Source organism: Mesoplodon mirus (genome assembly GCF_964341445.2).
Source record: "Mesoplodon mirus genome assembly, chromosome: 5".
NCBI lineage: Eukaryota > Metazoa > Chordata > Mammalia > Artiodactyla > Ziphiidae > Mesoplodon > Mesoplodon mirus.
In genome coordinates, this window is record NC_138980.1 from 15615310 (window position 1) to 15636440 (window position 21131).

Genomic DNA, 21131 nt, shown 5'->3' on the forward strand with positions numbered 1-21131 from the left:
TTGGTAAATGTTACCAATTATTATCAGCATTTGGTGACACTTTATTCCCATTTTACATACGAGGAAACTGAGGTTCAAAGAGATTAAGGTCACAGAAATAGTAAGTATCAGAGCCAGGACCTGAACTGGGACGTATTTGGGTGCCAAGTCAGCTCTGTTTGTCTCCCCGATGGAAGAGACCTAGTGACCCCATCCTCTCTTCCTGTGCCTCAAGAAGGAAGCCACAAGCTCAAGACACAGCCCCCAGGTGGTGGAAGAAAAGGTCCCTCTGTCTCCCTGCTCCAGCCCTCACTGGGCCCCACTGGTCAGCTCACACACACCAAGTGCACTCACTCACCCAGAGATAAGGGAGCCAGGATGTCACAGTCCAGATAAGAGAGGGCCTGGACCACCCACAGGGTTTGAGACATTAACGTGTACAGCCCACAGGCAGCAGGGCCAAGTAGCAGGGTGGGTCAGCACTGCCACAGCCCGACCGTCCGCAGGGGACAACTGAGGCATGCTCAAGCCATACCCTGGAAACCACACGGTGCTCGGGGCCTGGGTCCCGTCCTTTCCCTGGCCCTTCCTGAGGCCGGCAGGAGTACTGGGTACACAGAAGGGGCTCAATAAATAAATGTTTGCAACAGTCCTGGAAGTAAAATTAAATAAAATTAAACCTCTTCTATAGGTCTGGACACAGTCCCAGATCTGCCCCTAGCCTCCTGTGACAGTGCCATCAGAACCACTTTCCTGCTTTGAGCCTCAGTTTTCCTACCTGGAAAATGAAGCTTTTAACATCTGTAAGGTCATTTTCAACATTGACATTTGAGGGTACAAGGTGAAGGACATCACTTTATCACTGAATAAGCAGTTAATATTTATAAAAGTCCATTCATATCATCCATTATCAGAGCCTGGACCTGGTATGTGAATAGTAAGTGTTCACTGAATGGATTTATGAAGAATGAAGAAATATGAATGAAACATTTCAGTGGCTTTGAGATGCCCAGAAATCAGGGCAAAACAGCCAACACAGACTAACACAGCTGTTTCTGCAAAGAAAGCTGGACAAAAGCAAGCCAGTCCCTCCCTCTTCTGCCACCCAAGAGAAAAGAGATGATGGCTGCCATTACTGAGTGCCTAGTGCATACCTTAGAGTGCTAAGCATTCTACAGGCATTCCTTTACATACTCCTGTGAGCAGTTATACTTATGTCTATTTTACAGATGGGGAAACTGAGGTTTGATGGGGAAAGGGCTTCCCCAAAGCCACTCAGTTCCTAGGTGAGAGAACGAGGGTATAAACCCAGGTCTGTCTGACTCTAAGATGCAAAGATTGCTGAAATGTGCAGCCACAGGCAAGCTCCTTTCCCTCTCCAGGCTTGCTTCTTCTTGGGGTAGGAGGGGTAGGTGCTGCAATCACCCCTTCCTTCCCAGGTCTCCCTACCCTGAGAGGCAATGTCTCCTGGGCACGGGGACACCCCATCAGCGCAGAAGACAGAGGCTTCTGCACTCAACAGAGACCTGTAGAAAGAAGATCCCCGCCAAAAAACATAACAGTGAACACAAAAATGTCTCCAGCTTCTCAGCAGCCAGTCCCTGTAGGTGGAGTCCCAGAACCTCCACACCTCTGAGCTCCAGGCCAAACAATGCGGCCATTGAGCGGGGCAGCCCTCACCCACATGGCCTCCCAGGAACGCCGGGCCTTCTCCTCTGCCTCCAGCTCCACCCACCACGTCACAGAGAGTCCAAGGAAGGAATCTGGGCTCCCCTCGAGACTGTGGGAACTGAGTGCCCCCTGGCAGGAAGGAAGAGCACAAGGGATAACCTTGGGGTTCCTAAGGGGAGGGGATGGGGTCCTGCCCAGGCAACAGGGAGCCTCTAAGCCTATCTGGCACATTCTATGGCACCTCTGACACAAACCCTGTGGGGAGGATTACTAGATGAGGAGAACGAGATGGCTCCACATCCAAGTGTGCAGGCCCAAGTCCCGAGGCATCTCTGGGATGGAACTGAGGTGACTGCAATTCGGGGTGCCTAAGCCCTTCTGATACTGTCTGGCCCAGAGATCAGGAGCACTGGCTTCAGGGTCAAAGTCCTCTGAGCTTGAGTCCAAATGCTGCCACTGTGTGTCTTTAGGCAACAGGCTTCACCACTCTGAGCCTCTATTTGCTCATCTGTAAAATGGGGACAACACATTCCAACCGTGATGGGGTCCTGAGGGGAGTAAATGAGATAGCACATGTGAAAACAACAAGCACAGTGCCTGGCCAGAGGGTGACAGACGACAGTCACTGTCATCACTATATGATTATCACCATCGCCACTCTCCTCATCACACCAGGAAATCAGGGCTGGAACCAGACTCGAGGCAGATGCAAACTGGATTTTCAGCCCCTAGGGGAGACACAAGCAGTTCTCTGTCTGCACAGACACTTTTCATCTATTTGACCATCTGTCTGTCCGGCCACCATTACCTAAAGCCAGGGGTGGCAGGGCTCGTGCTGCCATAGAGAGGAATGGTCCAGGGCCATGCCCCTCATTAGATGGACTCACAAATCCACAAGACTAGGAGTGATCAGGGTCACAGGAAATACAGACTCACAGCTGGAAGGCCTGCCTGACTGGTAGGAAACAGCATTCTCAACTAAAATTGTTAAAGGTTTGTGGCATGTGAGATGGTCCTCAAGGGACAAGTAGGATTTGAAACCAAGGGGAGAGGGGTGACGATGTGGAGAGGTGGGCATGGCAGGCAGAGCCAGCACTGAGCTGCTCACAGAGCAGGGAAGATGGTGCAGGGTGGGTGTTCGTTTCCTATTACATCCCCAAGGGCAACCCCCAGTCTTCCTTGACTTATTACCCGAGAGACAAAGTCTCCAAGGAACCAAAACACCTGAGTAAATAAGGTGAGCCCCGGGTTTTGACTCTGGAGTCAGATACACCTGGGTTCCAATTCCAGTCCTGACACTGACTAATCTTGGACAAGGAAAGACCTCAGAACAAGCGCAGAGATGTGAGCCTCGGTTTGCTCATGTGTAAGGTGTGGGGAACTATAGGATCTGCCACCTGGGTAGTGAGCAATGGGGTGACTTGGGGAAAGCCCACGGCTCAGGACCCAGCATTCGGCAAGTGTGCTCCAACCGTTAGTAACACCAGAGGCTGTATCCACGTGGGAAGCTGAAATGACCAGCCCACACTCAGAGACAAGCCCCCAGTGCCAGTGGCTGCCCATGAAAGGTTGAAGGAATAATCTGAGAGCAGCAGAGAGCAGCACAAAAACACTGGGCGCCTTGGGCAAGTCTAAGCATCTATTTGCCCATACACTCTACAGTCTTATTATGTCCATCCTCTGCCTCCCCACCCCCGCTGCCCCACAGAATGTAAATTCCCAGAGGGCAGGGCTTTGTGTCTGTGCCTTCAGCAACTAAAACAGTGCCTGACACACAGCTGGTGCTCTGGAAACATTTGTCGGTGAACGAATGAATGCATGAGTGAGTCAGTGAGTGAACGCATGAATGACTGAATAATGGCTGCCCCACGTGCTCCGGGGAGGGGGGTCCAGTCACGTGAGATCGCGGATGTGGAATACCAGACACAGGGGAGGCGTGATCACGATGGGGATGCAGAGACTGCCACAGTGGCAAGTACTGAAGGTTCCATCAGTGATGACACAAGTCCGAGGGCTCCTGAGACAGAGACCAGTAGGGACACAGCCAGGAAGGAAGAAGGGCCCCCAGTCTCCAAGGAAGACAGAAGACAGTCCCTCAGCCCCCGGCTCATCCTTCTGTTTCCCCACTTCCCCCGCCCAGGACTGGGATTATCTGTTCCCATCAGGGCCAGAGAGTGTATAAATGCAGGGAAGCGGCCAGGGTGGGGGTGAGGGCAGATGGGAGAGCAGGTGGCCGTCTATGGGGAAGCAGCCCTCAGCCCAGCTCATAGATGCCGCAAGGGAACATGGGCCCCTGTGGCGAGAGCTGCTTCAGGCCAAGCCAAACACTTGGATTCCTATATGAAAAACACCAACTTACAAAGGGTCACACTACTGCAAAGCACTGGAAAAGCCTGCCTTAGGTACAGCCTGTGGACCGGGTTTACACGTTTATCTGCCAATCTAGACTTTGAACAACACACATGACCTTGTCAGCTGGGTGCCTGGCACGAGGCTCCTACTGTCTTGCCAGCTGGGACGAGCTGGGTTTCTAATCCTGGGCCAACAGCTGCGAGATCAGTGTCATCACCCTTCATGTCCAGATGGGGAAACTGAGGCTCAGAGATGTGTCTGGGGTCACACAGCAGCACCGAGGCAGCAAGATTCCAACCCAGGTCTAGCTGACTCCAAAGCCACTGCTTGATGGACCGAAGGAATGAGGGTGTGAGTGAAGCTGGGGCAGGGGGTGGGGGGCGGTGAGTGGGGATGGGAGGAGCACACAGGAGTGCCACAGAGGGGATGACAGCTGGCTGATGGGGTCAGGTGGCGAACTAAATGCCTGGGAACATGGCAGGCGAATCCCCGGACCACAGAGTCACCCTCGCTCCTGTGAATGTGACACAGAGACCCCGGCCCGGACATTCCAACAGCAGGATCCCAGGCAAAACCCCACATTACCCTGGCCTGTCCATCCACAGCTACACCATTCTACTGCCATTCTACCCGCTAGTAGCTGACAGTCCACCACACCCAAGGTAGAAGCTGGATGGATCCTCGAGCCACAGGCCCCTCCCCACCAGACACTGCCAAAAAATGGTCTGCAGGACAATGGGCTCCTCAAGTGGAGGAGGGGGGCACAGACTGTGTGGGCTGGCACTTGGGGGCGTGGGGTGCACTGAAGAGGTAGGAGCCAGGCTGATCTGAGTTGGAACCTGGATGTGAGCCCTGAGACAGTCACTCTCTGTCTCTGACCCTCAGTCTTCACATCCATAAAATGGGGGTGACAACATCTCAGTCCCATAGAATTGTGAGGATTCGGCAAGATAATCATGAAAGGGCCCAGCACAGAGAAAGTTGCCAGCAAAGGCCAGCTATCTGTGTTCTTTTGCTGACTCTTCCCTCTCACCTTCACCCCCTGCCTCCTGATTTACCCTCTGGGCCAAGAAGTCACAAGCTTCTGAACCTGCTTCCCCTCCCTGAGCCTCAAGGCACTCTATCTGTACAACAGAAGTGGTAAGAAGTAACAATACACTTACCCCAGAGGACTGAGAGGGCTGCACAGAATTTCAAGTGCTTCACAAAGTGCTATTATGGATATGCGTGTGTGTCCCCAGAGTGGACGCCCCTATAGGCCTAATCCAGAGAGTCAGTGAATGCCAGGGAAGCCCAGGGGCACCAGGACCCCAGAGCCCATGGGAAGAGGTCCTAGCCCACAATACTGCAGAGAAGGGCCACCACAGGCCACACAGCTGACCATGAACCGGGAGTTCAGGATTTCAGAGATACCGGGCCAGGACAAACGGAGCCGACTCGGGCCAAAAGGCCTCCTTGAGATCATCCCTTCCAAGGCCCTGGCATTACGGGCCAGGAAGCAGAGGTGCAGGGAAGGGACAGTGCTTCCTAGGGTCACAGAGGGTTGGTCCCAGATCTGGGAAGATCTCAGGTCCCCTGACTCCATCCAGCCCAGCGCTCCTTCTGCCGTGCTGAGTGACTTTCTAAATGCACACAGCGCGGTTAGTGACTTTCTAATGTCACATTCTCTTTACAGTTCTGGTATTTTTTAAGGCCAGATATGCAATCTCTGTCAGTGACCAACCACTAGCCTCTGAGCCCAAGGCGACAAGCCACAGAAACCCTGGCCGGTGACATGTAGTCATATGAACACGTGAGGACAGCGGGCCCCTCCCACCCACGCCCTGCTCTGTGACCCTGGGCCCTGCACTTCCTCTTTGTAGAATGTTCACTTTCTGACAAGAAGTCACACTCTGTAAAGCCTACAGTCACTCCTTCAGTTCCTCTCTCTCTCTCTCTCTCTCTCTCTCTCTCTCTCACACACACACACACACACACACACACAAACAAACTTGGTATACACATACAGGAAATTCACAGCTGCCTTACAAACCTATTTTTGCATTCCCTAGGCCAGGAGTCCTGGCTTAAATGCCACCAGGTCTGAGGAGCTAACTTATGGGGCAAAGCAGCTCTGCCTGTATGAAAAAATGTCATCTTGCACACTTTTCTAAGAACACTGTCCTCTTGGTTATCTGCACTTTCCTCAGTTTCGACAGAGACATGGGAATGAGAAATATATCCTCTCAATTCTACTTTAAGAAAAACAGTGGCAGATATAGAGAACAGACTTGTGGCTGCCAAGGGGGAAGGAAGAATTGGAAGATTGGGATTAGCAGATGCAAACTAGTATGTATAGGATGGATCAACAACAAGGTCCTACTGTATAGCACAGGGAACTACATTCAATATCCTGTGATAAACCAGAACGGAAAAGAGTATGAAAAAGAACGTAAATCACTTTGCTGTACAGCAGAAATTAACACAACATTGTAAATCAACTATACAAAAAAAATTTTTTTGTAAAGAATGAAAAACGGTGGCACACACCAATGACATACAGCCCTTAGGCTGAGTACTGGGGACAGTAGGGAGCAGTGAGGTCTGAGGCTAATGAGAGCAAATCTCCACCGAAGGGGCTGTTGCTGCTCAGCCCCAGGCAACTGCTGTCACATCTCCAGGTCGTTCAAGAAAAGTCCAGAGGCCAGAACTTTATGCGCCATCTTCTGACAAAATGCTAGCAGCAAATTTCTAAAACCACCTCGTGTGCCAAACAAAATGTGTCTGTAGGCCCGTTCTAGCAGACACCCTCCTCCTGCCAACAACAAGAGGCCGTGAGTGGCAGAGACACGTAGTTTTCAACCGAGGGCAGTTTTGTCCCCCAGGGGACAACTGGCAACATCTGGAGACGTTTATGGTTGTCACACTGAGTGGGGAGATGGGGGTTCTGCTGGCATCTAGTGGGTAGAGGCAGGGACATTGCTAAACATCCTACAATGGACAGGACAGCTCCCCGTCACAGAGAAAATTATCCAAACCCTGATGCAGACCAAACAGAGTCCAAAAGGCTTGGAAGCTACTCTGGGGACCACCATGGGAGTGGGGGGCTGAGGGTGATAGGAGGCCTGCCCAGCTTAGGGCAGCTGTTATTTTCTCTATGGCCACAGGACTTCCACGAAGATTTCAACAGAGGAGGATTCCACAGCTAAGAATGCTGGGAAAGCCCAGGTGCAGACAATGAGAGTTGAGACGTGAGCTGGGGGAGCTGACGGGAGCTGGCCTTCGGGTCAGGAGAGGTGCGTCCAAACCCAGCCTCTGGCCCCTGAGTGTCCCTGGACAAGCTGCTGAGCCTGCCCGCCTCAGTCCTAAGAGGACCGTCCCCAACCTCTGGCCTTCCAGGCTTGGCCAGACCCAAACACCCCTGGCCTGGGCGCATCCCCAGGCGGAGGTCCTGAGATTCGGGCACTGCACGGCGCCGGGAGAGAGGAGTTCCTCCACCGTGCTTGTCCTTCCTGCAAAGCCCCGTCCCTGCCGAGCGCTAAAGAGACGCACGGTGACAACCTTCCTCCTAACAGGCAGCACAGGGCCTGGGCTGAGGGCTTTGGCAGGCAAAGGGATTGGGCCAGAATGGAACAGAAGTGGTTTATTTCCTTTTATTTCTATTTATGGCAAGTGGGTTCTAATATTCCATTTCTGGTAATGAGACGGAAGTTTCTTTTTCAATTAATGTAGTTAATTTCTAAAAAGTGAGTCACCTTAAAAAAATATTAACTATTCCACAGGTAGGAGAATGAATGAGGTTTGGGAGAGGCAGCCCTACGGAGAGTGTTACATAAATATTACAGCTCTTTAGTTTCGAGAATGACAAGTTCATACCTGAGGGGAAAATCCAGGGAGGCTCTCCAACTGTGGAGGCCTTCCATGCAAGCAAAGGAGTCAATGCTTTGTTTGGTAGTCAGCAAGGAGATTCCTGGGCAGATAAACTTGTGCAAAACTTTCTGCCCAGACAAAACTTGGGGGCAGAGGGACTTCTGAACTTTTCCTGTGCCAGGGCTCCAGGGGTGGTGGCCAGGCCTGGCTGTGTGCACGTGAAAGGGCTTTCCTCACCCCGTGCTGATTCCTTCATCCACCCTGACATCACCTTTCTTACTGTCTGGGGGTGACACGGATCACAGCGAAGCCTCGGGTAGGTTCATGAGGTGAAAGGCAGAAAAGCCAGAAGAGAAGAGGCTGCCACAAACCAGGGGTTGAGGGTGTAGTGGGAATGGAATGAAAGGACTGTGAGAGGAGGGGAGAGAGAAGCAATGGCATTAACTAAGCACCCACTTTGTGCCAGACACTGCTGCCCATGCCCGACCTCACTTAATCCTTACAATGGGATAGGTTTTGCTACCATCATCCCCATTTTAGGGATAAAGAGCTAGAGACTCAGAGGTTAGCTAAGATCTCAACTGGTGCTACGAGCCAGAACTTGTCCCAGTTCCTCCACTGCAGGGTAGGGAAGACAATGCATGAGACAGACATGGAAAAGAATCAAAGGGACTCAGAAACTAATCAGATTAATGGCCAAGGAAGAGGGCAGACGCTGGACTGCTTGAAACCTCCTTGAGGTTTCCCAACACCTACAATAAGACCACAACCCCTACCTCCCTGACCCCATCTCCTACCACCACCACCCCATCCCAGGCACACCAGCCCCTCACTGCCTTTGAATGCAGTAAGCATGCTCTCACCTCAGGGCCCTTGCACTTGCTGTCCCCTTGATCCTCCCTTGACTGGGTCCTTGTCAAACGTCACCTCCTCAGAGAGGCCTCCTGCTGACATGCACAGAAGGTGGCTTGCCCTGTCCCTAGCCACACCTCTGATTTCATATCCATCGTGGTCCTTATCGTTAACTGAATTATGTGTTTCTGTGCTTACTGGCCATCTTCCCCACCAGACTGTAAGCTCATGAGCACGAGGACTGTAACTCTTGTTCACTACTGAATCCCCAGTCCCTAGAACAGGGCCTAGCACACAGCAGGCCATGACAATCTGGTCTCCTTTCATATGGTTCTCCAGCCACAACAACTTTTGTCTGGTCCTTTAGAGGCTTCACTGGCTCATGCCTCAGGGCCTTTGCACTTCTTATTCCCTTTACCTAGAACTTTCCACCTCTGAATTTTCGGCAGGTCTGCCCTGCATCCTTCCTTTGGGGCCTCAGCTAAAAGGTCACCTCACGAGAAAGGCCTTCCCTATCCATCCTATTTAAAGCACCTGTTCCTGACCCTACCCTGGGAACCTCTATCCCATTTCCCAGTTTATTTTTCCTTCACACACTTATCACTTGCTGAAGTCCTCTCATTTACTTCTTCATTTGCTTCCATATCGTCTGCTTCTACCACAGGACTCTGAGCCTAGTGAGGCCAGGGACCTGGCCGATCTGTATCCTCAGTGCTGGAACTGGGCTGGGCACAAAGAAGGAATTCAACAGACACTTGTTTACATGAATAAATGGAGAACCCTGTGGTCTGACAGGGCTGCAGGCTTAATTCCCCCACGATGACCCAAGCTTCTAGAGATAGGAGCCAGAAGTCCCGGGGTGAATAGGTAACAGATCAAGACATAGGGTTTGCTGTCCTGTCAAAAAGGCTGAGGGCAATGAGGGGTCAGGAACCAATCAGAAGGAGCTTTCAAAATCCTCACAGCCTTCAAAGCAGGACTCCACAGCCACCTTCACTTCTCAGCCAGATTCAGCAGAAAGGAAGAGCTTCAGAGGCAGGAAGATTCCTCCTCTCCTCCCTGCAAGCTACCAATAGCTGGAGAATTGCTTCGGTCAAAAGCAAGCACATCCTTTCATGTGTTTGTTGGCCATCTGTATGTCTTCTTTGGAGAAATGTCTATTTAGGTCTTCCGCCCATTTTTGGATTGGGTTGTTTGTTTTTTTGATATTGAGCTGCATGAGCTGCTTGTATATTTTGGAGATTAATCCTTTGTCAGTTGCTTCATTTGCAAATATTTTCTCCCATTCTGAGGGTTGTCTTTTTGTCTTGTTTATGGTTTCCTTTGCTGTGCAAAAGGTTTTAAGTTTCATTAGGTCCCATCTGTTTATTTTTGTTTTTATTTCCATTTCTCTAGTAGGTGGGTCAAAAAGGATCTTGCTGTGATTTATGTCACAGAGTGTTCTGCCTATGTTTTAGCTGCATAGCACAGGGAGGTCAGCTTTGTGCTTTGTGACCACCTAGAGGGGTGGGATAGGGAGGGTGGGAGGGAGGCGCAAGAGGGAGGGGATATGGGGATATATGTATACATATAGCTGATTCACTTTCTTATACAGCAGAAACTAACACAACAGTGTAAAGCAATTATACTCCAGTAAAGATGTTTTAAAAAAAAAAAAAAAAGCAAGGGCAACATCAGCCCCAGGGTATGGTCTGTGGGCTGCAGGTGCCCCACTGCCTTCAGTCTCCCCAGGGCAGGGCTGGCCTCAAAAGGGGAGGGGGTCTGCCTGGACCTCCACACCTTCCCCTGCTCTGGACCAGCCCTGGGGGAGCAAAGGCAGGGTCCTGTCTACCGGAGGAGGGAGACACCAAGACACAGAGGCACTAAAATGTGACTGGTAAGAGAAGAGAAAACTAAGGAGCAGAGAGGAGGAAGAGGAGGTAAGTTCCACCTAGAGGTACCAGGGAAGAATTTAAAAGGTCTCATGGAAGAAGCGATGCTCCTGCTGACTCTGCAGATGACGATGCGGAGGGCCTGCCTGCAAGAAGGCACTAGATGAACAAAGGCCTGGAGGTACCACCCGCAAGTAACTTAGAACAGCTGGAGAAGAGAGGCCTGGGAAGATACTGACAGATGGACTATAATTAGCCTGTGTACCAGGTAACGGGTTTGGAATGTATTCTGGAGAGCTGTGGAAGGGCTTTTCATAGGGCAGTGTGACACGAGTAGGGCCTCTCATCCACAGTCTCTGACATCTGTATGTCTGGGCTTGTGACTAATTCACTGTGTGACTTTGGGTAAATTCCAGACCCTCTCTGGTCTGCAGCTGTCTCATCTTTCAAATGAGATGTTGGCTGCATGACACCCAGCTGTAGCATTCTACGGTTTAGTCAACACTCCTCTGGTGTGGCTCCAGAGGTGTGCCAGAGCCAGCTTTCACTGGCTTGTGAGGACCGATTGTTAAATTTTCAGGAATTTTTGTAAGCTGGTAACAATTGTTTAAAATTGTTATGTTGGGCTTCCCTCATGGTGCAGTGGTTGAGAGTCCGCCTGCCTGTGCAGGGGACATGGGTTCGTGCCCCGGTCTGGGAGGATCCCACATGCCGCAGAGCGGCTGGGCCCGTGAGCCATGGCCGCTGAGCCTGCGCGTCCGGAGCCTGTGCTCCGCAATGGGAGAGGCCCGCGTACCGCCAAAAAAAAAAAAAAAAATTATGTAACCTTATTATTTTAAAAATTGAATTAAAAACAACAAAGATGATAAACACTCAAAACTCATCGCTTCCCTAATTATTTAGCACATTGTAGTGCTATCTCTACTCTTAGAGTTATCGACGTCTATCATATCTGTATGGCAGGAATAACTTCATCATGGAGGGTCACTGCATCTCTTCCCAACTCTGTGTCAGTGACCTTTGTTTTAGCTTGAAATTGACCATGGTGGGAATACACCACAGAAACTGGCAGATGCTATAAACCAGGGCTGTTGTTCCCAGAGGGTTTATCGTTAAACATTTACCATCATGTTACTCTGTCTCTGTCTCACTCCCATAAGACGTGTAGGGAAAGAGACCTAACCCTTGAAAAACTTTCCCAGAGGCCAAAATCTGGCTCAGGGCTAGGGGTGGGGGTGGGGGGATGGGACTGTTAGGGGGAGGGGCAGTTATAAACCAAAGGAAATTCATGAGTTCAGCCCAGGGTTTCCCACATTTACTTACTTGGGGGGCCTGGTGTACATCCAGAGCTGCACTGTCTACACTGTCTAATGCAGGAGCCACTAAAAACATGTGGCTATTGAGCACTTGAAATATGGCTACTGTAGAACAACATGTATCATTTTATTCACTTTTAATTACGTTTAAAAACTGGTACTCGGGCCTCCCTGGTGGCGCAGTGGTTGAGAGTCCGCCTGCCGATGCAGGGGATACGGGTTCGTGCCCCGGTCTGGGAGGATCCCATATGCCGCGGAGCGGCTGGGCCCGTGAGCCATGGCCGCTGGGCCTGCGCATCCGGAGCCTGTGCTCCGCAACGGGAGAGGCCACAACAGTGAGAGGCCCGCATACCGCAAAAAGAAAAAAAAAAAAAAAAAAACTGGTACTCGATTCTATTATTGGGATACATTTAAGAACGTTGGAACAACCTAGGGATGTGAATCTACTTTTTCACCTGTAAATTTTATGACATCTAAATACAGGTCAAGCATTTCTAATGAAAATTTAGCTCCTGAATTGAGATGTGCTATAAGTATGCAACACATACTGGATTTGAAGGCTTAGAAGGAAAAAAAGGTAAAATACCTTATTAATAATTTTTACATTGATGACATGTCAGAATGATAATGTTTTATATACTAGGTTATATAAATTATATTATTTAAATTAATTTCATCAGTTTCTTTTTGCTTTAATGTGGCAATTAGAAAATTTTTAGGGAGCTCCCTGGCAGTCCAGTGGTTAGGACTCCACATTTTCACTGCCAAGAGCCTGGGTTCAATCCCTGGTCGGGGAACTAAGATTCCGCAAGCCGAGCAGTGTGGCCAAAAAAAAAAAAAAAAAAAAAAAAAAATTCTTTTTTAAATTACGTATATGGCTCTCATTATAGTTCTATTGGATGGTGCTGGTTTAGAATATTTGGGGTTGTTTTTTCCCCCACTTGCACCATTTGATATTCAAAAGCAGAAGTGGTCATAAGAAACCACTAGAAGGATTTTGCAAAGATTACAAATTCTAGAAGAAAATGAGCTAATCTTGTCAGACTGCAGGTAGGGTGGTTTAGTGAGTGACCTCCACCCCATCTGGGGAAAGTCCATCCCTGGCTGCCATGGCTGGCGAAGAGGCCCAGGACACTTGGGCAACAGTTAATTTCTCATCCCAAAGCCCAGCCCCTGAGAGTGGACCCCAGGCCAGGGCTGATTTTGTCAAAGACACCCACGCAGAAAAACTGGCTCCTGGAGCAGCACAGAAGGCCTGGCCTGGCCACAAGATGGGGCCAAGAATCATCACACAGAAGGAAAGAACCAAAAAGTTGGCGCACCTTCAACCGTATATCTCAGAATGAGACTCCTCCCTTCCGCACTTCTCTACATGCTGTCCCTCAGACTGCCTCTCCTTCTCTCATCCCTTGGAAAACTATGCACCCTTCGAGATCCCGTTCAAATGTTCCTTTCTCTGAACGCTTTCCTGACCTGACCAAATGACGTTCCCATCTCACAGCCTTGGACTTGTGGCCTAGTCTATTCTTACCACTTCCTGGTCAGGCTCGGTGCTTTCACTCTTGCCCCCTCAAACCTGACTTCTTCCTAAAATGCAAAATTTGTGCTCTCCCTGTGAGACTGCCACTGGGTCCCTATTACCTAAAGCAATAGTTCTCAAACTTCAACAAGCATCAGAGACACCTAGAAGGCTCCTTAAAACAGATGGCTACACAACATTGTAAATCAACTATACTCCAATAAAACGTAAAAAAAAAAAAAAAAAAAAAAACAACAAAAAAACACAGATGGCTGGGCCCTATTTTAGAGATTCTGATTCAGCAGGTCTGGGCTGGGACCTAATATTTTGCATTTCAAACAAGGTCCCAAGTGCTACCGCTGATACTACTGGTCCGAGAGGTTGTACTTTGAGAACTACTGATCTATTAAAAGATCAAGTGCAAACTCTTCACCTGGGCATTCAAGGCTCTCCACAACATCGCCTCCTATGACTGCCCTCATCTTTCACCACGTGCTGCCCCAAACCTAGTCCACCCGTGATCCCAACAGGCCACACCTTTCCCGCCTGCAGACCACTGCCCATGCTGATCCTCCTGCTTGAAACCCTCTGTCCGTCTTGATCCACCCAGTTCCAGGGCCACCGTCCTTGATTTCACAATGTCTAAAACCCAAATCTTCAAAAATGAGGAGATGGCACCTTTAAGGGTCTACAAAGTAACAAATACAGGCTATAGAGGCAAGTACAAAAGGGGAGGGTGAGAAATGATTTTGGCCAAAGCAGCAGCCCTGGATAAGAAAGTACCAGCCTAAAGTGACAACTTTGGGACAGAAAATTCTGGTGTATCTATTTAAACAACCTCATCACAGTCACTATCCAGTTACAAATTGTCCTTTTTCTCCATCGGGTTTTCCAGCTCTGCCACTTTCTAGCTGTGTGGCCTGGCAGGGGGGGAACTTACTTAGTATCTTTGTTTCTCACTTTCATCTATAAGATGAGGATAAAGCAACAACCTCAAAGAATGAAGATTAAATGACATAATGCAAGTAAAATGCACAGCAAAAGCCCCAGCACACAGTAAGCTTTCAATAAATGTTAGCTATTGTTGGTATTATCTTTGGACTTGGGAACGTGATGAACTTGGTATCCAGTCACAAACAGTAATGGGAACAGATACATAAAACATGTTTTTCTTAATGGGTACATAATCAGCAATTCATTGAAGATTGTGTTGATGGATAGCAGGATAGATGGATGGATGGATGGGTGGGTGGGTGTGTGTATGTGTTGTAGGTAGGTGGTTTGATGGAAAAACTCATTTGTATAATATCAAAAGTGGCTCTGGGGATTTCCCTGGTGGCGTAATGGTTAAGAATCCGCTTGCCAGGACTTCCCTGGTAGCGCAGCGGTTGAGAATCTGCCTGCCAATGCACGGGACACGGGTTCAATCCCTGGTCCAGGAATACCCAACATGCTGCAGAGCAACTAAGCCCGTGCGCCACATCTACTGGAGCCTGTGCTGTAGAGCCCATGAGCCACAACTACGGAGCCCATATGCCACAACTTCTGAAGCCCATGCACCTAGAGCCCAAGCCCTGCAACAAGAGGAGCCACCGCAATGAGAAGCCTGTGCACCGCAATGAAGAGTAGCCCCCGCTCGCCGCAACTAGAGAAAGCCCGCGTGCAGCAACTAAGACCAAACAATGAAGACTCAATGCAGCCATAAATAAATAAATAAATAAATTTATTTTTTAAAAAAAAGAATCCACCTGCCAATGCAAAGGACATGGGTTTGAGCCCTGGTCTGGGAAGATCCCACATGCCGCGGAGCAACTAAGCCCCTGTGCCACAACGACTCAACCTGCACTCTAGAGCCCGCGAGCCACAACTACTGAACCCACATGCCACAACTACTGAAGCCCATGCTCCGCAACAAGAGAAGCCACTGCGGTGAGAAGCCCGCGCATCACAGAGTAGTAGCCACCCTCACCGCAACTAGAGAAAGCCCGCACGCAGCAACGAAGACCCAATGCAGCCAAAAATAAATTAATTAATTAAAAAAAAAAAAGTGGCTCTGTGAGACCGGCTTGGCAATAGACACTTAAAATCTTAAAAATTCTCCTAAAGAGATTCTCAGGCAAGAACACAAAAATTCAAAGATGTCCATCACAGAGTTGCTTATAACAGCAATTAAAATTTTTTTAAAAAGCAACAGCCTAGGGCTTCCCTGGTGGCGCAGTGGTTGAGAGTCCACCTGCCGATGCAGGGGACACAGGTTCGTGCCCCGGTCCGGGAGGATCCCACATGCCGCGGAGCGGCTGGACCCATGAGCCATGGCTGCTGGGCCTGCGCGTCTGGAGCCTGTGCTCCGCAACAGGAGAGGCCACAACAGTGAGAGGCCCGCGTACTGCAAAAAGAAAAAAAAAAAAAGCAACGGCCTAAATGCTCAATAGTCAGAAGACGGAATTCTACAGAAAAAGAAAAAATGAAGATGCAGCTGTTTCCCTAAGACGTGAAAAGTTGTTCTTAATATATCTTAAATACAAAGGGTGAAAAGTGAAGTAACTAGTCTGGTGTAAGTGCATCTTTTTTTAATAACTATGAGTGTGTGTATATGTAGAAAAAGTCTAGAAAAATATATTCCAAATGTTATCAGTGGTTATCTTTGGTGTAAAGATTTGGATGGTATTAATCATCTTTGTTTTTGTTTTTGCTTTTCTGTATACTCTCATTTTCCTCTGATAGCCATATATTTTAAAATTTGTTTAATTTCTTAAAAGAAGCAAAAAATTTTAAAAGGCAGTTCCATGAATCAAGACAGAAGAAATGCATAGGCTCAGCTTCCTGGGCCTCAGCTATGTGACCACGAGCAAGGAGCCTGCCCTCTCTGTGCGTCTGTCCCCTCCCCTTTGGAAAAGGGTGACCAGTCCCCTGCCCGGCTCACCTTCCAAGGTGCCCAGAGACAGTGGATGAGGAAAGGCTTTGATATCCACAGCTGACAGTCAGGTGATCGTGGTTTTATTCCTCCCAGTGACATCTAGAAGACTCCCCAAGGAGATGCTCAGAGAAGCAAAAGAAAGCTGGCCTCCATTGCGGGGCAACTAGTTTTAGTGGATAGAGCTCTGGGCGAAGCTGGGGCGCCAAGTTCTCACCCCCCTCGGACACTGGCTTCCTTCATTTCTGTGAAATGAGAGGGATGAACTTTGACAGTGGTTTCTAAACCACTCCTTTGGTTTTCTTAAATAACAGGATCCTTTTCTCAAATGAAACACAGATTTCTCCATTAAGCATCAGTAGCTCTGTTCCTCAAAATCAGGCATTCTGTGCAAAAAGAATCAACTTGGAGGCCATTTCGCATTATTTCAAATGGGAAAAATTATAAAGCATGACGTGTCAACTCAAGCCTCCCCATTAATTTCCTAAAATGTAACTAACACATAGTAACACTCTCCCTGTACATGATAAACTATCGTGATAGGAGGTCCAATGCTTAAAACATACCCTCTTGGGAATGCCCTGGTGGTCCAGTGGTTAAGACTGGGCACTTTCACTGCCATGGGCCCAGGTTTGATCCCTGGTCAGGGAAGTAAAATCCTGCATGCCATGCCAAAAAAAAAAAAAAATCCCCTCCTGACCACCAAATCATTATTAACAACCGGTAACTGTGGTAGCACGAGCCTGGGCCGCTCTCTCGGATCTGGCACATTCTGAGATGCCCAGCCCCCACTGACCCTCGCTCCCTTTGCAAACCGTCTACATGTGATTCAGTCAGTCTTCCAATGACATCTAGAATTCACGAGACTTCCTGCATATCATTTCCTTACAAATGTTATGCTGAGTTTTAGGAACGTAAATATGATGTTTTACGGGCTCAACATTGGCTGAAAAGGGAGTTTGGAAACATGTACCTTCTAGGAAGTTTGGGTTTTATAAACGGAGAGGCATTAGTACTAGAATATCAGTGCGGGAGCCATTCTGCAGGGCAGGCTCTCTGAAAACCAGGGCACCCTGGAATTCCTGCAAGGGTGATGCTGAGTTGGGAAGGTGGGGATTGAAGCTGTATCTGCACTGCGCACCTCAAGATATGAGGCTGCTGATGGAGAGTGGGGGCTATTAAAGGGCTCCCTTTAGTGCTGCCATTGAAAGGCATCCCCTTGGAGCAGCCGCAGCAGTAGTAATAACGATGCCACCACGCAAATAATAAAACAGCTCACACGCAGCGAACTCTGACATGTGCCAGCTACTCTTCCAAGCACCCATCATAAATTAGCTCATTGAATCCCAGGAACAACTCAATGAGCTAGGTACTGTTATCATCCCCATTTTACAGATGGGGAAACTGAGGCAAGGAGAGGTCAAGAACTTGCCTAGGGTTATCCAAGCAGAGCTGGGATTCGAGGCCAGGCAGCAGAGTTTCAGAGTTCCTTCCCACTCCAAACCACTATCCCTGGCCCCCAAAGTGGGGAGGCTCTGCAGAAAGAGGGGGCAGGGGACCCAGAGCCCCCCAACTTCACCTTGTCCTCGCCCTAGCCCTTGCCCTCAAAGCAGAAGCTGAGAAAGTGCTGAGGCCCTTAGAACCAAGCAGGGTCCAGTGGCACCAGGCCATGGGAGCCAAGGGGGACAGGCGGTGGCACCTTACCCACAGCTTCCAGTCATAGTAGTAGGCTCCCAGGAGCTTCACGATGTAGGGGTGGTCACAAGTGGCTAGGATCTCAATCTCCACGATGTAGTCCTCCAGCTCCTCCTCACTCTTGGTCTCAATTACTTTGGCGGCAGCCAAGGCACCTGTCTCCTTGTTCTTGGCCTGCAAAGTGAAGACACGGAAGGTCAGCAGCCATGGTCGGCAGGAAGCTGACCCCTGGAGGCCAGCTCAGAGAGGCCCACGTGAGTGGGAAACAGAGGCCAGATGTGCAGATGCGGATAAGAGGCTGAAGTAGGAGGTACGCTGTTCTCAACAATGGCCAGTGCTCGCTCATTATGTCAGCTCAGGAGGGCATGCATGAGAAACAATGTTCTGTGGTTAATAATAAATTATTTTAAGTACAGTACACCCATACTGTAGGATAAATAAAAATACAAGAGCAGCATAGATCTAGAAACAACAACATGGAAAGACTGTTTAGTGTTCAGTAAAAGATCCAAGTCACTGAACAATAAAAGTGGTATGACGCTTTTTATATAAAAAATGGAAAACTACTCTTTTACAAATGCTCACACATGAACATAAATGCATGGAAAACTCTGGAGAGATATAGCCTGACAGCAGGCTGGGGAGGAGCCTGAAATGGGGACAGATTCAAAGGACACTTTCATTCTCTCTGAACTGTTTTAAAACTTTAGTAGAATGTTTCGTGCATTTATTTGCATCATTCATCACTTCACATACATTAAAAGTAAAATGAGGGACTTCCCTGGTGACACAGTGGTTAAGAATCTGCCGGCCAATGTAGGGGGATGGGTTTGAGCCCTGGCCAGTGAAGATCCCACATGCCGCGGAGCAAATAAGTCCAAGCACCACGACTACTGAAGCCCGCGCGCCTAGAGCCCGTGCTCCGCAACGAAGAGTAGCCCCCGCTCGCCGCAACTAGAGAAAGCCTTGTTTCTCTTCATGGCTGCAGCAACGAAGACCCAAGGCAGCCAAAAATAAATAAATAAAGTAAAATGAAAAGGGTTTTTAGTGCCCACCAGTTACAGTGGAAGTAGTTCCTAGATGCATTTCACCTGGTCATAACAACAGTTTCTTATTTAATGAAAAAGAGAGAATTTCACATGCATGAGGATAGCTATACATTTTTAAAAACGGAAAATAAGTGTTGGTGAGGATGTGGAAAAATTGGTACCTTTGTGCATTGCTAGTGGGCATGTAAAATGGTGCAGCCACTGTGGAAAAGAATTTGGCAGTTTCACAAAAGGTTAAACATAGAACTACCGTATGGCCCAGCAGTTCCACTCAGGTATATTTGCAAAAGAACTGAAAGCAGGGATTTGAGCAGTATCTGTACACTAATGTTCATAGCAGTGTTATTCGCAAGAGCCAAAAGGTGGAAACAACCCAAGTGTCCAGCAGCAGATGAATGAATAAACAAAATGGGGTACAGTCAGCCCTCCCGCATCCTTGGGTTCCACATCCTCAGATTCAACTGCAGATCAAAAATATTCAGAAAAAAAAAAATCAGAAAGTTCCAAAAAGCAAAGCTTGAATTGGCCACGTACCTGGCAACTATTTATATAGCACTGACATAGACTTAGGTATCATAAGTAATCTACAGATGACTTAAAGTATACAGGAGGATGTGCATAGCTTATATGCAAATACTATGCCATTTTATATAAGGGACTTGTGTATCCATGAATTTTGGTATCTGCAGGGGGTCCTGGAATCAATCCTCGTGGGATACTGAGGGAGGACTATATATACATCCAATGGAATATCATTCAGTCTTAAAAAGGAAGGAAATTCTGACACAAGCTACAACATGGATGAATCTGGAGGACATTATGCTAAGTGAAATAAGCCAGTCACAAAAGGTCAAATATTGCATTATTCCACTTAAATGAGGTCCCTAGAGTAGTCAAATTCATAGAGACAGAAAGTAGAATAGAGGCTACCAGGGGCTGGTTACCAGCAGGAATGGGGAGTTAGTGTTTAATGGGTACAGAGTTTCTGTTTGGGATGATGAGAAAGTTCTGGAAATGGATAGTGGGGAAGGCTGCACAAACACTGTGAACATACATAATGCCACTGAATTGTACAGTTAGAATTTGCTGAAACAGTCAATTTTATGTTATGCATATTTCACCACAATTTTAAAAACTGAGAGCGAGCAAGAAGTAACCGTGTAATAGTGCAAGCAATTTCACCCACGATGAGCTGGTGCCCAGGAAAAGCGTGCAGGGCCCACTGTTTCCCAGGTGGTCCCGTGAGCGTCGGGGGCCGCTGCTGGGAGCACCCACCCACCATGCTGCTCTGGGTGGTGGGAGATGTCCCGGTGTTAAAAGAGAGCATGCTTTCCTACAACACGGGCCTAAAAGCCAGCCGCTCATTTGCAGCCTTTGAACAGCAGTCTGGTGTGAAAAGCACGGAAAAAATGAGCCACCCTGGACTCCACCGTGGTGCCTTCCTGTGGACAGCACCACACGCCACTCGCCTAACAGGACAACTCTGCCACCTGATCCGCTGGAAACGCCAATGGCTGAGTCGCCCCTGCATGCCCAAGTACCCCTGGGGATGACAACCAGCATTCACATCAGCTCATGTGACACCCCACTCTACAGACTTAGAGAGGGGACGACGGGACTGGAACTAGGGAGGCAGCCCCAAAACGTGAATCTGGGTCCTCTAACTTCCAGGATTCTGAGCACTTTCCACTATCACACAAGGTCCCCCTGTCATCTCCAGAACTCAGAAGCCTCTGAGACCAGATGCCAACACGCAAGAGCACCCCCAGGCCAGCCCTGCATAGGGCACTCGCAATGCAGAGACACAGTGACCCTCCTCCTGGCCTCAAGGAGCTCAAGGGCCAGCTGGAGAGACCCACCCCTCTACTGCCTGTGGCGAGACAGTGAGCTTATGGGGGGTGGGGGGTGGAAACTGGAAGGGGGCGCCAAGCTCCGCTAGGGAAGCTTCCGGAAGGGAGTGATGTCAATAGGCAATTTATACGCTCATTTGTAAATTTACTCCCAGTTGAGGTAAATGTTTCTGCTGACTGAGCTGCAAAGTCCCCAGGTCCCAAGCAGTGACAA

The 21131-nt window shown here is 48.9% G+C and overlaps 1 protein-coding gene across 1 annotated transcript in view; it reads right to left on the bottom strand.

Moving 5' to 3' along the window:
• Window positions 1-21131, bottom strand: part of STK10 (serine/threonine kinase 10) — a 126521-nt gene that overhangs the window by 82287 nt on the left and 23103 nt on the right. Inside the window, exon 2 of the mRNA XM_082623856.1 lies at window positions 18028-18192. Coding sequence (XP_082479982.1) covers window positions 18028-18192 — 165 coding nt within the window. The remainder of the gene's footprint in view (window positions 1-18027; window positions 18193-21131) is intronic.